General features: G+C 43.7%; 1 protein-coding gene across 2 annotated transcripts in view; it reads right to left on the reverse strand.

The window, feature by feature from the left end:
• Positions 1–296: 296 nt before the first annotated feature.
• The window catches only part of PELI2 (pellino E3 ubiquitin protein ligase family member 2), a 180,603-nt gene continuing 164,160 nt past the window's right edge, over positions 297–16,739 (reverse strand). For both annotated transcript variants that reach the window (XM_006736047.2, XM_081830473.1), the window contains 2 exons: positions 11,841–12,029; positions 297–4,984 (listed from right to left, as the gene is read on the reverse strand). In XM_006736047.2, coding sequence (XP_006736110.1) covers positions 4,418–4,984; positions 11,841–12,029 — 756 coding nt within the window. In that variant the 3' untranslated portion in view covers positions 297–4,417. The remainder of the gene's footprint in view (positions 4,985–11,840; positions 12,030–16,739) is intronic.

The raw sequence follows: 16,739 nt of genomic DNA on the forward strand, positions 1-16,739 counted from the left end.
CGCAAAAGTAGCCATATGACTATAATGAACATGGAGAAAATCCATTCTATGAGTCAGGTTGAATTCTCCTGGAAGTTAGATTTAAGCACTGATGGAATTTTTTTAATAAAAAAATTAATGGGATTTTCAAAATCAGATTTAAACATGTATTGTGTGGAATAGAATACAGTAACATCAAGTATTTGGGATCAACTTGAAAGTTTGAGAAATGTAAAACTCACGTCTACTTTTGTGTCAACTTCGTATTAAATGTCCTGATAAACCCCCAGACAGCCACAGAGTCTGAAGACAATGACTCACAAACATACTGAGATTCGTTTAATAATTTTTGAAGATTTTTTTCCTGTAAAATGGCTTGTATTTCCACAGGTACAATAGTGAAGAAATAAACTTTTCAATTCGACATGAAATATAAAAGAACAGTTTTACAAATATATCCATAAAATTTAACTGCTCATAACACTATACATGGTAAATATGACCACCCCTTAACTTCTAGACTATTTAATACAGAGAAACAATGTCATCTCAGCTAAAAAGAAATAATTTCCCTTTCATCAAGTTTATTTTTGTTTAGAAACGGTTAAGTAGAACTGGAAAAATATTTGCTTCTTCCTATCTTCCTCTAGGGCTTTTTCACGAGGGCGAAAACTTGAGAGGATGTAAGTTTTACTGAAAAGAAACACTGAACCTTATTTTACTACTTCAGTAATGCTTATGCTCTTCTAAAAAAAAAAAAAAAAAAATTCCTGGAGTTGTCTCATTGGCCTTTGGGTCATGAAGAAATAACAGAGCTCTGCTCTATTTCCAGCCCTGGAGAAGGAACTTCATACCCTCAGCCCATGAAGGCTAAACTACGGGGATACAAGATCGCCTGCCAAGGGAACGGAGCTGGATCTGGCTTAAGTTCAAGGTTCTGTGGTTTGCCTATCAGAAATTCCACTGTTACAAGGCAAAACTGCATGAAGATAACTAGCTTGTAGCCAGCATGAACAATGCCGTGATCACACATCCTCTCACACGAATCCAAAGGCTTTCAAAAAGTTGATCAAAATCTTAGAACTGCAGGTAACAATTCTGTAAGCTATGAGAAAAGGAGAAAACATGCTCCCTTTAACTGTCAAAATTACCCAAATCACAATACTGAGCTCCCAAAACACAGGGGTTTGAGTTTTATGTAAGCAAAAATAAAGCAACTGAAGCTTTATGAAGAGTTTTCAAATTTCCTAATACAGTATCTGCAATAACTTAAGATTTCCCTATTGATACTGGAAATAAATTCTATTACAATCATGTATATGCCAGCTCCTGGCATATTTCTGCATCCAGATTCATTAGTCTCCTTCATGGAGCCCATCATTTTTCCAATGGCTTTCTCCTTTCTTTAAACCCTAACCCTGAAATTCTAGAACCAGTTATATCACGTGGCTTCCCTGAGGCACAAAGGTACCAAACTCTATAATTAACTATTGAGGAATGATAAATATGCTCTCTATTTATATTAAAACATTTTAATTCTTTTGGGCCACAGTTGGGGGAAAAAACAAAAAACCTAGAAAGTTTAATACTTACTCTGCAGTGTGAACTGTAGCCCTTTTTGCAAAAAGCGAAACCAAGTAAGGGAAATGTTGAATTGCAGCATGCATGACCCGACAGCACCGATTATTAATAAAAAAAACTCCAGACTAGAAAAATATTCAGAGTTGTATCCCATCCACCTTTTTTTTTTTTTTTAAAGTAAACTGACAACTGAAAAAAATTAACTATGGGAATACATCACTGGGGTTTTACTTCTGGTGACCTATTCACAAAAGGCATTTTGGTCAGGCCAAGATCAGGATAATCGGTCAGCAGTTTCCTATGTGGACACCTGGAGGAGTGGGACTCCCCCCTTAATGTGGTGGCAAGCAAGACAAAAAGAGAAATAACCTCTGAGAAGTTTCTTCTAAACTGCATTACTCCATAGAGCTGGAGCTCTTTATTCTCACAAACTGAACTGCTCTCAGCTCTGGAGAAAACTCCTTAGTCCAAATTCTAAGTGACTCTTACTAGAAGCGGCCAACATGAGCATGGCCCCTTTTTGCAGACTTGTCCCCTCTCTGCTCTTCCTTCGGTGGAGTGGGAGGGGACCTCACTTGGAGGTCAAAGGAGATGCAATGTGGACAGAGGGCTGTGCACCATGACCCCCTTCCCAGAGCTTGGAATTTATTACTCCAAGTTCAACTTTTACTTCATTAGCTCCATTTACTGAAAGTAAAAAATAAAACAAAAACCCACAAACAACTTTTCACATGGGAAGATTATTTGGGGGCATGTTTTGCACGTAAAACTGCTAGACCCTGAACTATTATAGTCCTTGAAATGGAAGATTACAGCAGATCGTTGTAACTTTCCAGAAATGTTTCTGACAGGGAAAATCCAGCCCTTCTAGGTACAAGGCCATTTACCTTACAAGATGCTTTTAGAGTATCAAGACTCCTCAAACCACCTTCTAGCCATAACAGCAAGCAAAGGGTCTGTTGCCCCCTTTGCCATTTTGTGGAGCCCAAAGGAGCACAAACTGAAAAGACACTTTAAGTGAAAGCTAATCCTTGGGGACAGAGACTACCTAAAAAGGCTTTTGATACATTATGACTTACTCTACCTGAAGACAAAATGACATTACCTACAGAATAGAGTAAGCTAGCAAGAGGACTGTTTTTGGATTTTTCACATCACTTAAAAATTACCAAAACAAAAAAAGTCTCCTCCTTAAGGATAATCTCCTTTGAAAGGTAAAGCTTTTTTTTTAAAACTGAGAAGCTGAACTTTCTAGATATTAGGTCAAATTAAGTAGCAGCAATCAAAGATCATCTAATCACTTTCAGGAAAAAAAGACATTCACAACGTGTTAGAACAATTGAAAATAGGGCAACATACTTCCTTGAATGGAAAGACATTCAAGTATGAATACAGTATGTGAGAATCCTATAAATTCTATACCCTTACAAAGGTTAAAATGTAGCATGGATCTGTAATGGTCAACTTAGGAGAATGTTAGTTTAAGATACTTGCTGCTTGTGGCGGGATCCGCTTCCTGCCGGCCAGCTGTGGCAGTCTCCGGGCCTAAAGAACCTTTACATTCTGGGAGCGGTGATGCTCTCAGTACCGAGGACCGAGAATGAGCATCTGAGAATTAGTCAAGACGAACGGAACGAACAGAAGGGTGGTGGCGCTCATATGAAATTCTGATTTAATTATTCCTCAGTAAACACTCATTTGCTCTCTTGAAATCAGGAATTTCAAATTCTCTCTGCAGATGTACCACTTGGTGTTGTGTATATCTAATGATCCCATTTAAATTTAGCTTGATTTGCAAACATTTTCGAAACTTACAGGGCTCCATAAGCTGGAGAAGGTGACAGATGGCAGGGAGGGAGTGAACCAGAATGGCTGCATCCTTGTGAGCTGTTGCTTTTCGGCTCCCAGAGTTTTGGCCGCCTTGAGAAAAACTTAACGAAACCCCAACAAGTGGTTTTAAAAAGTAAAACCTTGTTTTTAATCCTAAATCCTAAACATTCCAGTAAGCAGATAAACTCGATGGTGTAGTACCTAGGCCATGCCACAATAATCACCCTCAATTATTAAATTTTTAGGAGTTGCTGCATTTTAATCAACTAAACAGTTCTGGCCGTGCACGTGGAGTATCACGGACGTAACAAAAGGTGGACTAAGAAGTTACGGAAATTTCTTTGAAATGCCAAGGTATTTGATGACTGTGTGGATAAAGTCATTGAATTCCACCAAAGTAAACAGAACACGGCAGCATAGGGATGTTCTTTTCCCAAAAACAGAAAAATCCGAAAGCCCCCGATTTCAGAATGCGCCCCTGTGCCTAAGGTCTCCTGCGCGCCCCCCAGCCCCGCGGTATGGAGTGGCGGATTCGGCGCCACGCAGCTCCTAGCCTCGGCCAAGTACATGCGGGCCCTGCACGGCTCGCCGGGAGCACCCACGGCACGCAGCACGGCAGGGCGCACAGTAAGAGCCAGCAACTTCTGAATAAATTTCTTCTGCATTTGTAAGATAGGATTTAAAGTCTCGTCCAAGTTTACAAAGGAAAACGTCGTTTAAAAACCCCGAAGGTAAAGTAAAAGCATGGCATTTGAAATCCAATTATTACAAAGATAGGATGGTTTCATCAAGCATACTTCAGGGACAATGCCGCTGTTTGGAGCATGCACCACACCACTGTGATCTTAAATTCCGGGCCCGTTTCATGGCCAGGGCTCCCCCTCCTCTGCGTCCCCTCCCCGCCCCCCAGCCTCAGGGCCCACCCCTTCCCCTTAATAAACAGCATTATAAAAAGGTAAAATCTAGAGTTAGTGGCAAAATCTTCACAGTAACTTGTTAATAAAGTCGTAGATGGCTGTCAAGGGCGTCAGTCCACGGGACCTTGGAAAATTAATTTGATGCAGTTCTGTTCCCCAACCAGCTGCGTGGCACAGAAAGGGCAGGCGGCATGGAACGCGTGAGTTCCGTGAGGCAACGGGATCTGCGACCAGTATTTCGCGGACTTCTCTGAGCACACGTGTCCACAGGGGGTGAAAGCGTGAGTGGGGGGTCCGGCGTCGACATAGAAGCCCGCCTCGCAGCCGAGCCAGAGCGGGACATAGGGGCCCACAGTCCTGCACATGGGACACTCTCGCTCGTTGGCCTCCGTGTCGCTCCGGTGGCCCCAGTTGTGGTAGCCGTGCACGTGGCCGCAGCTGAGGTAGGCCCAAGGCTGCTTCTCCTCCACCACCTCCTTCCTGTTGATGCTGGGGAAGGCCAAGGTGTTGAGCCCCACGGGACACTGCGGCCGCGCGGCGTTGATCTCCTGCCGCAGGGCTTCGATGTGCTTCTGCGTCGGAGTGTGGAACAGGCCGTCTGCCGTCCTCCAGAGAAGCGTGGCCCCGCAGAGGTCGATGAGGGAGCCGTCCTGCAGGACGTTGGTCTCGCTTTCCACCTACAACGAGTTCGACAGTCAGGCGGGCCTTGTAAAAACACAGTGCAGCCCCGCGCGCTAACATTCAAGTAAACACGGGCAGGCAGCGTCTCCCCCTGCCTCCCTGAGGGGCTCCAGGGGCGTGTTCCTCCCCGCGACCCGTTTGTTTCCTCACCGGGACACGGGACGGAATAGGGGTAGGCCATCCTCACAAGTCCTAAGCACAGATGCACCTAGCTTTACGTGTTCCATGGCTGCAGTGATTGTTTTAACCAACTTCACAAATCTTAGGTTTTCATCTTTCCTCAGAGTCAATAGCACATTGCTCCTTGACCTCACAAGGGACAGGACATGTCCCACGGGTCCAGCAGTGAAGATTCCTACTCCTCGTGACTAGAGCCGATCCAGGTCCTTGTGGGACCCTGCGATAATGACTGCAGCGGCCCAAATAATGCCTGGGGATCCTTAGCTTCATGCAATCTATTGTTCGTCCTGCATTTCTATCGTTTGGAGCAGAAGCGTTCGCCATTAGCCATATTTTAAAATTTAAATTCAATCAGCCAACATATAGTACATCTTTAGTTTCAGATGTAGAGTTCAGTAATTCATCAGTTGCATATAACACCCAGTGCTCATCACATCACATACCCTCCTTAACTCCCATCACCGAGTTACCCCGTTCCCCCACCCACCTCCCCTCTAGCAACCCTCAAGGGGTTTTTCTCCTCAGTTTGTTTCCCATAGTTAGGAGTCTCTCATGGTTTGCCTCCCTCTCTGATTTCTTCCCAGCAATTGCACTACTAGGTATTTACCTTAAAAATGCAAATATAGTGATCCGAAGGGGCACCTGCTCCCCAATGTTTATAGCAGCAATGCCCACAATAGCCAAACTATGGAAAGAGCCCAGATGTCCATCGACAGAAGAATAAAGATGTGGTGTGTGTATATATAATACACACACACACACACACACACTGGAATATTACTCAGCCATCAAAGGATGCAATCTTATCATTCACATCGACGTGGATGGAACTGGAGGGTATGATGCTGAGTGAAAGAAGTCAATCAGAGAAAGAGAAAGGCTTCACTTTTAAAAGGATGGCACGCTATACCCCAGGTGCTTACAAGTCGGACTAAGAGCTGATGAGCAGCTGTTAGACACGGCAGGCAGGAATCCACCCACTGCCTCCACAGACCTGTGGGCTCTAAGGCCTGGGGGTAATAAAGCTGCTCTACCCATCCTGCAGAGCCCTCGTCTTTAGGAGCGGGAGGCAGACATGCTAGAGCCAGGAGTCAGCGACAGTCAGAGCGCTGCAATCGTCACGTGAGGCCACGTCACCAAAGCGGCTAAGAGCGGGGACTTCACAGCCCGTGGCCTTGGTGTGCACTCTGGCTCGGTCATGCACTAGCTCTAACCTGGGGCAGTTACTTCAGCTGCCTGAGCTTCAGTTTCCCCTTCTGTAAAACTGGACAAGAGGAGGGTGAGCATTAAATACTACAAAGAAAGTTCTTAGAACCCCGTCTGGCATGCAGTAAGCACGATGCAAATGTTTGCTACTATTACTTTGATAGGAGGTCAGAAATGCTTTTTAAAAAAGATTTCTCTTGAACAGAGATTTGAAAAAAATGTCAGGAACCAGGGGGTGGCAGAGAAGACACTCCAGAAAGAGGGATGCAGAGGCCACACGGCGTGCACACGGAGGGAGCCGCAGGCCTGCTCTGGGTGACCAGCGGCCGGGCGGGGGGTGGTGGAGGATGCAGAGCTTTCTTGGAAAGGAAAGCTTTCCAAAAGGCCTTTCCAAAAGGCCACTTCAGAAGCGTGGAGGAGGGAATGGATGGGTGTAAGACGAGAGGGAGACCGTGGGAGTTCTCTCCCAGGCAAAGGGGGGGGCGCACCTCAGCACAGATTATCAGCGGCACCAGCCAAGACAGAGAGTAAACGCGGAGGACTCAGCTCCTGATCTGGGGAAGACAGATGTACGGATCTGGCTTTATTGTCTGCATAGGAGGAGGCTTTCCAGGGACCAGGAATCTAGGAGAAATGGCACACTGGGGGGAAAGGAGAGGAAGTTCAGTTTTGGGTGTGTAGAATCCGACGGCTCGGGCAGAGGGTCTGTCACGGTGGTGCCCAGGAGCCACACGTGGCTGCAGATCTGGCTTAGAGAAGCATGTCTGCGACTTACTAGCGTCGGGCCGAAGCCCTGGGAGTGGACGAGACTGCCCAGGCAGGGTCTCGGGGAGGGCAGAGAGGCCCTGGAACAGAACTGGGCCACACCCCTGCAAGCCCCGGGGTCGGGGTGGGGCTTGGGCGGGGGAAACTGTGTGAAGGGCAGCAGAGGTACAGGCTGAAGAGAAATTTTGTCATTCTCTGGCTCAAAGGTCTTTGCTGGCTCTCCACTGCCCTCAGCATCACCCCCAAACTTCACATGCTTAAAAGGCCATTCGCCACGCAGCCACAGGACCTTTCCTGCGGTGAATGAGGGCTGCCCTGATCTGAGTCCTTGCATGCACTCGGCTGCCCTGTCCACAGGCCTGTGCGCAAGTGACCTCCACCTAGAATTCTCCAGCACAGCGCTGCACGCCCCACCCCAGGTCTGCCCGCGGTCGGGCACCACCACTCAGCATTCAGGTCTCACGTGGTGCCACTCTGGAAGTTTTCCTTAAGCAGTAGATATTAATAGTTAGAAAAAGTTAAAGTCCCAACAAAGTGATAAACCTTAATACTGCACAGGACAAGCACAGTGACCCTCTCTCAAATAACCTTTTAAAAAATCTGCTACTGGGCGCCTGGGTGGCTCAGTCGGTTGAGCGACTGCCTTCGGCTCAGGTCATGATCCCAGGGTCCTGGGATCGAGTCCCACATCGGGCTCCCTGCTCCACGGGAAGCCTTCTTCTCCCTCTCCCACTCCCCCTGCTTGTGTTCCCTCTTTTGCTGTGTCTCTCTCTGTCAAATAAATAAATAAAATCTTTAAAAAAAAAAAAAAAGAAATCTGCTACTGCCCCCTCCCCACCCAGCACCGCCCGAGTACTGCATGTCTCCTCGCCTCTCTTGGGCTGGCCTGAGGCTCCCTTCCAGGGCTGACCACAGGCAATTGTCAGGGACGTGTCATCTAAGCCGGTAACCATGTCTGAAAGAATAATGCTGATGTGGTAAGAAACTGGGGTTCGGGAGTGGCCACGCTGTGAACCACTCCTTCTTTCCTTTCTACAGCGCAGTTCTTGGTAAACAATATCCTATAAATTTTGAGTGGATAGCTTTTTATTTTGCACACATTCTTGACTCCCATGTCTAGGATAGGTGTTCCTCCAACGTTAGAACAGGTTCCTCCTATACCTTCTAGTACCTTCTCTACGAACGTGTTCATCACCTACAACATGTTACTGATTTGCTGCATTGTCTGTGACCTTCTCCAGATGGGACAATTTGAGGGCAGCGCCCTGGGCCTCCTGTTCACTGCTGGATTCTCAGCTCCTACCGCTGCTGGCTCAGAATGGCTACGCAATCACGGGCTGCAGCGGGGCGCAGGGCCGCTCCCATCCGCACTTGGTTCTCTCGATCATCGTCAAAGATACAGACCAGCACTATTCCAACTGCTACTGCGTGTGGCAACCAGGACCCCCGTCTACAGCCTGACTTCAGAACCGCTGATAGACCTGCTTTCTCTCTTCCTGAACTGGTATTTCTCGTGTGTTCTCTTTCAACTGTGAACACAATGCAGTTTTTCTGCAGACGATGTGTGGGGGCTAGCATGGTAAAGACACCGCTGTGCAAGGACACAGGCTCGGATTTTATTTTTAAAATTCTACCAAAAAAAAAAAAAAGGCAAGGAGAAAGCCTGAGTAATCGACAGTGATATTGTAAAAGTAAGACACTTAAAATATAATGGCCCCTACCGATCAGATAGCTAAGGTTACGGTAGAGAGTTCAAATCCCCACCCACTACTTACAAGCAAGTATCAACTTTTTAAAGCCCTGCTTTTCTCATCTGTCACTGGGAACCATGACACTGATCTCATGAGGTTGCTTTGAGTGCTGCCTGAGAGAGACTTAATATGAAGCACTTGGGAGAGTCTGTATGTGACACTATGGTTATTTTTATAGCACCTAAAATTAGGTAAGGAGATTAACTTAGCAGAATTTACTAAATTTTACAGAGCCATTATAGTTTAATTAAATACCCCAAATAGAATCTGAGACATTATATGTCTAGTATAGCTCTAGTAGATAGGTCTCTAGTACACTCACACCTAGTTGAGAACATTTATAATGTTCTAGGTAAAGGAAGAGGATACAATTCAAAGTCTATTCACCTATTTATTCAGGGGGTTCAGCTCCTGAAAGGGCATTTCCTCCACATTTAATTAATTATGTTGATCAAGGACAAAGCTTTGCTGTGATGAGGAGAAACCATGGCAGTTAACACATCCGTATGCTGATCCACATGAAATGCCAAGTAGGATATTAACACGAAACCATCTACCTGCACTAGTTCCACACTGAGAACAGGAGGCATCTACTGCTTTAATAATATTCTGGATTTCCAGCAGATCACGTTAGTCTCCATATTTCTGTGTTAAACTGCAAACGGAGAGTACTGCCAGAGACCGGTCCCCAAATCTGATCTCCAGCTAGACCATTTACCTCGCTGCTACCAGTCACAGGTACAGAACCAGAGTTAGAAATGGAAACCTAAGCTCCAAGAATCAGCAGGTGTTCACCTCAGACAAACTTCGCCTGGTTAACAAGAGGGGGTTGCAGGGAGGCTGGGTCCTCTCATCCCCATGGTGTCTCCCACCGTGCAAAATCAGAAGGATGGGAGCTCAGAAACCTTTCCTCTAGGCCAGGCCCATCGTACACTATCAAACAGGACAGCACAATCTGAGGCAGGTCTAAGGGTCTCCTACAGGGACTAAGTTTAAAATTAGTTGAGGTTTGGGGCACCTGGGTGGCTCAGTTGGTTAAGCGACTGCCTTCGGCTCAGGTCATGATCCTGGAGTCCCAGGATCAAGTCCCGCATCGGGCTCTCTGCTCAGTGGGGAGTCTGCTTCTTCCTCTGACCCTCCCCCCTCTCATGCGCTCTCTCTCTCTCATTCTCTCTCATTCTCTCTGTCTCAAATAAATAAATAAAATCTTTAAAAAAAAAAATTAGTTGAGGTTTAACACAACCCATGAACACAGGCTATGTTTGGAGTCGTTTCTTCTCAGGAGCACTGTCCCCTCCTCTGGCACGCACAGCTGCCTGAGCTGGGTCACTGCACAATCACCGAGGGTGGGCAAGAAGCTCATCCTATAAATGTGCCCTTTGAGACAGACAAGCCCCTTACGGACTCCAGCGAATGCTTTTCTATTTCCCAGGGAAGCAAATGCTCTCGTGTAAACCCGCTCAGGTGAGGGCCAGGTGCTGCCCCCCACAAGATTATACTGAGTGGCAGCTTGGAGTCCAGATTCTCAATCAGGGAGGACGGCGTTTTAATCCCATCTGCTGCCACCTTCTCACTCTGGGGCCCTGGGTAATATTTAACGTCTCTATGCCATACCTTCCCCATCCATAAAATGGGCAGGATTCCACTTCCCTGACAAAGCTGCTCAGATTTCATGAGCTGAGGTCTCTGAAATGTTAACGTAACGCCTGCACCCCGCAATGATTTATAATGACTTCTACTGTTGCCATCATAATGACTGATAACCAGTTCAGCCAACCTAGGTCAGTTTTGTATAACGTCATCCAGTGATCAGAAACAAAGTTATTTGGAAAAACTGCTTTCACAGTCTGTTCCCTATTTACATTCTCTTGAGAAGGGTTTAAACAAGAGGTTATTGTATTTGCTCTGGTCTTCCTTAGAAAACACTTCTCATGTTTACTCAGCCAGGATGCTCTAATATTGGGCTTTATTGTAAAATGCTCAGTAATACTGTGAAATATAAATAACAGTTCCCTACAAACAAACATCGAGTAGAGTCTAGCAAACCAGGTTAGTATAAGAGTCCCTCTTCCCCCAACCTCCCGCCACTGCCATCTTTTTTCCGTCTCAGTAACAGCTGGTTATCATCTTGCTGAAAAATGCTAGATCACTCTGTGCTTTTCTAGAGGGGTTCTGAAGGAAACGTTCATTCTCTCTAGTTCTAGGTTCTATCTACCAATTAATTAAAAGCACTGGAGTCGAAAGTTTACTCAGAAACTTCTGGCGCTGTGCCACAGCCATGGCAAGATCAGACACCCAAAACTTCCCATTTAAGGGCTTATAATTATTCTCCACAGAAGAAAGAGTTAAAAAGCCAACTGCTTTAGGGCATTTGGGAGAAGCAGGGATATTTATAGGAAAATATTAACATGCCAAGTCAATGCCCTCAATGAATGATTTCAAATAAAAAGTTTTATGATTTTGGTGAATTATATAGGGTATTATGTATTAATTTCTTACTATGAACTCAAGGGAAAAAAGCTAACTTAATTATCTTTTAGTTCCAGAAAGTCTAGTAAATAACTCTATAATTCATAATTTTCACTAATTAGTCTTGGACAGCTCAGGATTTTTCCACATTAGTACAGTTTTACACTAAAAATAAGTTTGCTCTTCTTAAAGTGAATATAAGAGGAATTTTGTAATGAAGCATATAATAACAGTTATGCTATTAAGGTAGTAAGGAGCAAAAAGATAATTTTCTTCTACTATGGGAAAAGCTTAATCATGGAAGCAAATAAGCCCATTTCCTTAGCATTTTCAGGGGCTGAAGGAACGCTCATCCTCCTGGGTCAATGGTCCACAGCACACGGGTGCCCCACAAAGGTTCTGGATTTCAGGGGAGACAAATGGCAGTCCTTGAGCTAGGCTTTTGCAGTGTGGTACATTTTCCAGAGTGAAGACCACTCACCAGCTTTCCTCTTTGCTGGGCTGACCTGGTTTCTCGCAGGGTGTACACGTCTCCACAGACAGAGATCTCACGCCAGACCCCAGGCTGGGACTCCTCAGTGAAGCCCCCTCGGGGGTGCATCACCAGGACGCCATTCGTAGTGAGCCCGTCCATGTGGCCATCGGGGTTTTTCCACTTTGCTGCCTTCTCCTGGAGAGCATACCACAGAACAGAAAAAGCATGCTAAGATTAAGTTCAAAATGAAGGGATCCCAGAATCTCCTTAAGATACCCAGTATGGGCAGAAGGAAGGAAAGTGATGAATTTTCATTTTCTATTTAAAGCTAATAATCAGAAGGATAAAATATGCAATTACTCTGATAACATGAAAGTGCTAAAATGTATGAATGATTTATCACTGGATATGTATTATATTCATCTTGGGAGCTTTAAAAAAAAAAGGAACCTGATGCCTGAGCCCTTCCCTCAGAGATTCTTTTCTCTCCAACCCCCTGACCCCTGGGAGATTCCAGGAATCTAGTATGTGTTCTTCAGTTCTATTTGTGCAATCCTTTCGCCTCTTACGTACCAGCGCTTTACATGTAATCATCACCTGGGAAGTATACAGAAGGAAGGGGAAAAAGGAATTTTTACTAAACATACAAAATTTTAAAAAATGTTAGGCTAACAAGTTGTGGCCAGTATGTCTTGATAAGTATCAATGTTTATATACTCAAAGATGGAAGGTAAAGACAGCTTGATATAATGGCAGGACAAACACTCTTGGATGCCTGCGCCAGCGATTTCTCTTTCTTGAGGACAGAGCCAGATACTGCTCACATGACTCAGGAGTCAGTTCTGATTAGGATAAGCCCTCTTGCCAGTGACTGAGCTCTGGCCAATGAGACATGAGTGGGTCTTCTAGGAGCCTTCCTGGTAAGGTTCCTTTGCTCTAAAAAGAGAACAGGAAGCGGGGAATGACATCAGCCTCCCAGCGGCATGGGTCATTCCTTTTTCCTTGCCCCTTGGATTTACAACTAATCAGACATCCATAACCAAGCAAGAACATGGCTGCGCAGCATCCAGATCACCTGAGAGAGATCCATACATCCATGCCCCTGAAACTGGGTGCATCACAGAGGAGGCAGCAGAGGGGAGTCGCTGGGGAGCCAGAGGTGACAAAGACAGTGGCTGGTGGGCAGGGGGATAGCACGACCTTTTCTGACAAAGGAGGTGGAGGGTGAAGGAGGTTAAGTGGGGGTCTGCCCCACATATGTTCTATAGCTGGAAGGACCCACTGCTGTCTCTGAGGAAAAACTGCAGTGAGTGGGGGGAGGGAAGTAGGCAAAGAGAACTTCAGGGAAGGGTCTTCTACTGTCTGCCCCAGGGTTCTGGTCCATGGATTTCTTGGACCACCCCCTCACCCCCCCACCCCAACTTGAAGATTCCCCTACCAGGCTGTGGGCACATCAAAGTCCCAAGAACTAAGTACATACCTCCCCCAGCTCTGCTGCACCCTCCCATTCCTTTTCCCTTGGTGCCCACTCCCAATCTCTGAAAAGTCAGCCCCTACCCCTGAAGATAAACCAAAAATGTGTGCTATAGTGCCACCTTCTGGAAAACAAAAGAAAGGCTCCTAACTACCAACATGTTGAACTGTTAGAATCAAAGTAAACAGAACCTTGCCTAAATAGGGTGTTCCCTACTTCCAATGTGAGGACAGAGGCACTTTTAATCAAACATCAAGAAAAATCAGTCATACAGTATCACAAAAAGAAAATGACAATTTTCCAGCAACTGAACCCAAAGATATGGAATATTGCAATCTAATGGATACAGAATTCAAAACAGCGGTTATGAAGAAATTTAATGAACGACAAGAAAACTGAGAATGGCAATACAATGACCTCAGAAATAAAACTGACAAACAGAAGGAATACTTTACCAAAGGCACCAAAATTCTTAAAAAGAACCAAACAAATTCTGGGTCTGAACAACTCAATATATGACATGAAGAATGCATTAGAAAGCACTGGAAATAGAGCAGATCAGGTGGAAAAGAGAATTAGCAAACTGGAAGACAGAAACATAGAAATGATTCAGATGGAAGAGAGGAGAGAACTAAGATTTAAGAAGTGAAGAAACACTACAAGAGCTAGCAGACTCCATCAGAAAAGCCAACATAAGAATAATGAATTTTCTGGAAGGAGAAGAAAGGGAGAAAAGGACAGACAGCATATTTAAAGAAATAATTCCTGAGAACTTCCAAAACTTGGGGAAAGACCTGGATATACAAAGTCTATGAAGCCAACAGAACATCTTTTTATCTCAATGCAAGATCTTCTCCAAGACACATTATATTAACTATTAAAAGTCCATGACAGAGTTTTAAAGGCAGCTAGGGAATAAAAAGACAGTAACCTACAAAGGAATCCCCATCAGGCTATCAAATTTCTCAGATAAAAACTGCCAGCCAAGAATAGTCTACCCAGCAAAGTTATGCTTCAGATATAAAGGACAAGTAAAGGCTTTCTCAGACAAACAAGAGCTGAGGGAGTTCACCATCTCTAGATCTGCCTTACAAGAAATGCTGAAAGGAGCTCTTCAAGCTGAAATGAAAAGACGGAGGCACACAAAACTCTGATTAAGGTGACAGAATTAGAAACTGCAACTCTTTGTAGTAATATGCTAAACTCTAAACTCCTAATGATAGCATAAAGGTTGAAGGCCAAGAGCATGAAAAATACCTGTAATAAATAAAAACAACTACAGCTACTACAATGTGGTAACAAAATCACAGCATAAAAAAAGATAATTTGTGATATGAAAAATATAAAAGGAAAAGAGTAAAAGGATTGAATTTTCATAGGCAAAAGAAGAGAAATTGCTATCAGCAGAAAAAGGACTATTTTATCTATGAGTTGTTTTATGTAAACTTCATGATAACCACAAAGCAAAAATCTAGAGCAGAGACACAAAACATCAAAAGTGGGGGAAGCTGAGCAAAAAGCACCATGGAAAACCACTAAGGTACAAAGGCAGGTAGAAATGAAAGGAAAAAGAAACAATAGAGAGACAAAATAACTAGAAGGCAAAAGAGAAAATGGCAGTAGTAAGTCCTTACATATCAAGAGTCACACTAAATGTAAATGCACTGAACTCAGCAAAAGGCATAGAGTGGCTGGATGGATTAAAAACAACAAAAGACCCAACTATATGCTGCCCTGCAGGAGATTCATACCAGCTTTAAAGACACACATAGGCTCAAAATGAAAGGATGAAAGATTATATTCCAAGCAAACAGAATCCAAGAGAAGGCTGGTACAGTCATACTTACATCAGACAAAATAGATTTCAAGCCAAAAAGGGTAATAAGAGACAAAGTCATTACATAATCATAAAAGGGTCAGTACATCAAGAAAACATAATGATTGTAAATATATATGTGCCCAAAATTTGAGTACCAAATTATATGAAGCAAATAATAATAGATCTAATAGAGAAACGGACCACAATATAATAATTGTAGGGGACTTCAATACCCCACTGTCAGCAATGGATGGATGTTTCAGACAGAAAATCAACAAGGAGACATTGGAACTGAACCACACTTTAGAACAAAGGGACTCAGTAGACATATATAGAACATTCTATCCAACAGTAGCAGAACATTTTTCTCAAGTGCACTGGAACATTCTCCAGGAGAGATAGGATAGGCCACAAAACAAATTTTAGCAAGTTTAAGAAGACTAAAATCATATCAACTATCTTCCCTGACCACAGTGGCATGAACTAGAAAAGTGACAATGAAAGGGAAGTGAGAAGATCTACAAATATGTGGAAACTAAACAACTCCCTTCTAAAGAACCACTGAGTCAAAGAAGAAATCAAAAGAGGAAATATTATCTTGAAACAATTGAAATTGTAAACACAACATATCAAATATTGTGGGATACAACAAAAGCAGTTCTGAGAATCCTATAGCAATAAACATGCATATTAAGAAATTAGAAAAGTCTCAAATAAACAATCTAACTTTACACTTCAAGAAACTAGAAAAAGAAGAATAAAGCAAGCCCAAAGTTAGCAGAAAGAAGGAAATAAGGATCCAAGCAGAAATAAATAAAATAGAGACCAGAAAAACAACAGAAAAGATCAATGAAACTGAGAGCTGTTCTTAAAAAAGATAGATAAAAATCGACAAATCTTTAGCTAAACTAAGAAAAAAAGACGACTCAAAATTAGATATGAAAGAGGAGACATTATACCTGGTATTACAGACATACACAGAATCATGAAAGACTGCTAGAATGTAGAAGAAATAGATACATTTCCAGAAACACACATCTACCAAGACTGAATCAAGAAGAATCAGAAAATCTGAACAGCCCAATAATGAGTAAAGAGATCAAATCAGTAATTAAAAAAAAATCCCAAGAAAACCCTAGGACTAGTTGGCTTCAACTAGAGAATTCTACCAAACATTTAAAGAAGAATTAACGCCTTTGTGAATGGTGTTAGAGAATGGTCGAGTTTCATTCTTCTGCATGTGGCTGTCCAATTTTCCCAGCACCATTTATTGAAGAGACTGTCTTTTTTCCATTGCATGTTTTTTCCTACTTTGTCAAAGATGCTTTGACCATAGAATTGAGGGTCCATATCTGGATTCTCTATTCTGTTCCATTGGTCTATATGTCTGTTTTTGTGCCAGTACCATGCTGTCTTGGTGATCACTGCTTTGTAATATAGCTTGAAATCGGGCAACGTGATGCCCCCAGCTTTGTTTTTCTTTTTCAACATTTCCTGGCGATTCGGGGTCTTTTCTGATTCCATACAAATTTTAGGATTGTTTGTTCCAGCACTCTGAAAAATGTCATTGGAATTTTGATCGGGATGGCACTGAAGGTATAGATTGCTCTGG

Source organism: Leptonychotes weddellii, chromosome 9 (assembly GCF_054177405.1).
Source record: "Leptonychotes weddellii isolate Sample4059 chromosome 9, ASM5417740v2, whole genome shotgun sequence".
In the NCBI taxonomy this organism is placed as follows: domain Eukaryota; kingdom Metazoa; phylum Chordata; class Mammalia; order Carnivora; family Phocidae; genus Leptonychotes; species Leptonychotes weddellii.